The sequence below is a fragment of the Lactuca virosa genome, chromosome 2, assembly GCF_052849685.1.
Source record: "Lactuca virosa cultivar CGN04683 chromosome 2, Lactuca_virosa_CGN04683_v6, whole genome shotgun sequence".
Classification (NCBI taxonomy): Eukaryota; Viridiplantae; Streptophyta; class Magnoliopsida; order Asterales; family Asteraceae; genus Lactuca; species Lactuca virosa.
This window is the reverse complement of record NC_136427.1, coordinates 296,749,057-296,752,667: the sequence shown is the minus strand read 5'-3', so window position 1 is coordinate 296,752,667 and position 3,611 is coordinate 296,749,057. Positions and strand designations below refer to the sequence as shown.

Sequence of the window (3,611 nt, the reverse complement as noted above, 5' to 3'; positions counted from 1 at the left end):
TAACCACGCGAAGGACTGCAACTTTTGTCCTTGTTTTCTCATGTTACCTTCACATAGGCTCTTTATTGTACAGTCTTTACTGTTATTCTATAGGAAAAATGGATAGCATTATATGTTTCTATAAGTTTTACCATGGATTTTACCTTAACTTTTTATGTTTGCTTAGATATTTGTTGAGTTTTTCTATCCAAAACTTACTAGCGGTCATATTCATATAAATAAGTGGTGCTTAATGAATGTAGTAACAAATTACTGATGGACAAGATTTGTAAATTACACATGTGTTTTGTGGCTTAAAATAAATAGAATGCTTACTTTTTGTGCTATATGCTTTTACATACAAAATTAGTTAGTATTAAATAAACTAAAACATATTTACTTTATGATCTTTTAGTGGTTTATGAAAATAGTTTACAAAATAACATGTCTGACAATTCTTCTGTAGGAATAGTAACACATTTTATGATTGTAAAGGTGTGTGTATTTGTGCTTTAAGCTCTATACACTTTGTTTGTTTTTGTGTTGTTGGTCTGCATTATATATGTTTATAAATTTCAGTATATGTGGATTTAATTCAACTTTAGGTACATACGTGGCCTCCAACAATGAAAATGCGAAAAAAAAAGTTTGATTGGCCTGAGAAGTCTGTTATGATTCTATGTGATATCTTAAAAAAAATATATTATAAAATATGGACGTACTCAGCCAATTAAATGGCAAGATCTTCAACCGATTTTTGAAAAAGAGGCTGCTACTAAGCTAAACAACTACAAAGCTTTAAAGAACAAATACGACGGAATGCGAAAAGACTATAATCTGTTGAAGTCCTTAAAAAACGGGGAAACGGGTTTAGGTTGGAACGAAAGTACAGGGCAACTAGATTGTTCTGATGAATGGTGGGATCGAAAAATTAAGGTAGTAAGTTTAAATCATTTTTATTACCATAAACTTTAGAGTTGTCTTGAATACTAATAGTGAAATATTATATCATGTAGGAAAACCCATATGTTAAAGCCATTCGAAAAAAACAACCTTCTTTAGAACTACAACTTGCATGGGAGCAAATATTCGGGGATGCAGTTGCCAGTGGTATAAACTGTGTGGCACCGTCCATGGATCATACTACTTTAAATGACATACTTATTGTTAATATTAATGATGAAAATCCGGCGACGGGTGATAATGTTGAAACGGGTGATGATACTTTCTTCGCTTCACAATACCCTCAACACTCTTCTCATTTGGACTTAGGAAATGAAGATGGTGGCTACTATTCAGATTTGATGCATTATGCAAGAGATGTCTTCTCACCGAACAATACGGGGGTCTAATCAAGCCGAAAAGAGTTCCAAAGAAAGTTCTAAACTGAAACCTGTAGAAATGAAACGTAAAAAAAGAGCATCCGCTGGATCTATAAAGTTACAGGAGCTTCTAACCGAACAAAATGTTATTCAAAAACGTGCTTTAGCAATATTAGAGTCAGATTCCCCTTCTTTTACCCATACCCATGATTTTAGTATAAATGCAGTTGTAAACTTGATTAACCAAATGGTCGATGATGGATTAATGACAAAAGGGAGCGCGTTGTGGTGCTTTGCAATGAGTTTATTTGAAGATGCAGTGAAGAGGGAACTATTTACGAGTCTTCTGGATGATAGTGGCAGGTTGGCATGGTTGAATTATAAGAAAGACGGCAACTAAATTTAATTGTTTGGCATCATTGATGATTCATTTTAGATTAATTTGTTCTTTTTTTCGTTTATTTAATTAGGTCATTTTCATTTGGATACTTGTCTATTTAGATTAAATTTGTTTTTTTGTTTGTTAATTTGATTAGGTATTTTCATTTGGATACTTGTCTATTTGAAATTTTAATGCTACATCTACGATTTATTATGCCTTGTGTTTTAATGAATTTTTTAAATTTAGTCTAAATTTAACTAGATTCCTACTTATTTTATTCTCATAAAAATCAACTTTAATAGGTACAAACGCTTCAATGGATATTGAAAGAAAGAAGAGGAGAAAAAAACTTTATTGTTTACATTTAATATTGAATTCATGCTCTACAACTGCCATAGCTTCTACGCACTTTTATAAGTATATGTATAAGGTACCTTGTATGACATCAACTCAAACAGGAGAGGTTTGGATGAAGGAAATTTTAAATAGTAATCCTATTCGATGTGTTAACGCATTTAGAATGCATCCAAGTGTGTTCATGAAGCTTTGTAAAGAACTTGAACTAAAATATGGATTAAAGTCGAGTGATAACATGTCAACCGTTGAAAAGTTGGGAATATTCGTATACACACTTGCGTTAGGTTTGTCTAATAGAGATGTTGGGGAGCGATTTCAACGATCAGGATATACTGTTAGAAGTGCATTTCATGATGTTTTAGAGGCAATAACTGCCCGAGGAAAAAGTTTCAACGGTCTAGCACGTGACATTATACGACCAAAAGATCCAACCTTTCGATTAATACCATTGCAAATCAAGAATGATAAAAGATACATGCCATATTTTAAGGTATTCTATTTGTATGTTTGTTTTAATTTTTTAATACCATACGTCATTCTTATTACTTATCATTATTATTACATTTAAAAAAATGATTTTAGGATTGCATTGGATGTATTGATGGTACACATATAGCCGCATGTATCCCTGAAACTCAACAATTACGCTATATCGGTAGAAAAGGGATACCGACATTTAATGTAATGGCAACTTGTGATTTTGATATGTGTTTTACCTTTGCATTTGTTGGATGGGAGGGTTCTGCACATGACACGCATGTTTTCCTTCATGCGATTAACACGCCATCTATGAACTTCCCAAAACCACCTGAAGGTAAATTATCATTATCTTTATTATTTCCCTAATATGATATAAGTAACATTTCAATTTTTTTGTTCTCCACCAATAGGTAAATATTATTTGGTGGATAAAGGGTATCCAGATAGAAATGGGTATATGGTTCCATATTCCAAAACAAGATACCATCTATCTCAATTTGAAAATGAGCCTCCAAATAATATGCAAGAAACTTTCAACCGTTCACATTCATCACTGAGAAGTTATATTGAAAGATCATTTGGAATCTTGAAGAGTCAATGGAAAATACTCCATAGAATGCCCAAATTTAGTGTGCAAACTCAAATTGACGTTATTATGGCTATATTTGCTTTGCATAACTACAATCGTCGTAATGCTGAGCAAGCAACAGTTTTTGATATCGTTGAACTATATCCAGATTGCATACCAAATGATGAACCTCGTGATGTTCGCGGTAACGACACTAGTAATGAAGACTTATACGAAGGATCTAATAATATGAAGCGCATACGCAATGATATTGCTACTTTAATATGGAATGCTCGACGTCGATGATTTTATGAATAGTTTTTACGTTGCAATATAACTTTTGATTATTGTAATGGAACATAGTTATGTAAAGTTGCTAAATTTTAAGAATTCTAGTTCGACAATCTTTTATTTATTTATTATGTTTCACAATTTGCATTTAAACAAGTGCCCTTTTATGTAATTTTACACATTTCAAAAGCTTCCAGCTACTTCTGCCAAACACTCTTATAACAAATAAAAC

The 3,611-nt window shown here is 32.2% G+C and overlaps 1 protein-coding gene across 1 annotated transcript; it reads left to right on the top strand.

The window, feature by feature from the left end:
- Window positions 1-1,380: 1,380 nt before the first annotated feature.
- Window positions 1,381-3,394, top strand: LOC145158675 (uncharacterized). Its single transcript, XM_079077536.1, has 4 exons — window positions 1,381-1,664; window positions 2,203-2,530; window positions 2,623-2,854; window positions 2,931-3,394. Exons 1-4 carry the CDS (start codon window positions 1,381-1,383, stop codon window positions 3,392-3,394), a joined length of 1,308 nt encoding a protein of 435 aa, XP_078933662.1.
- Window positions 3,395-3,611: the final 217 nt, after the last annotated feature.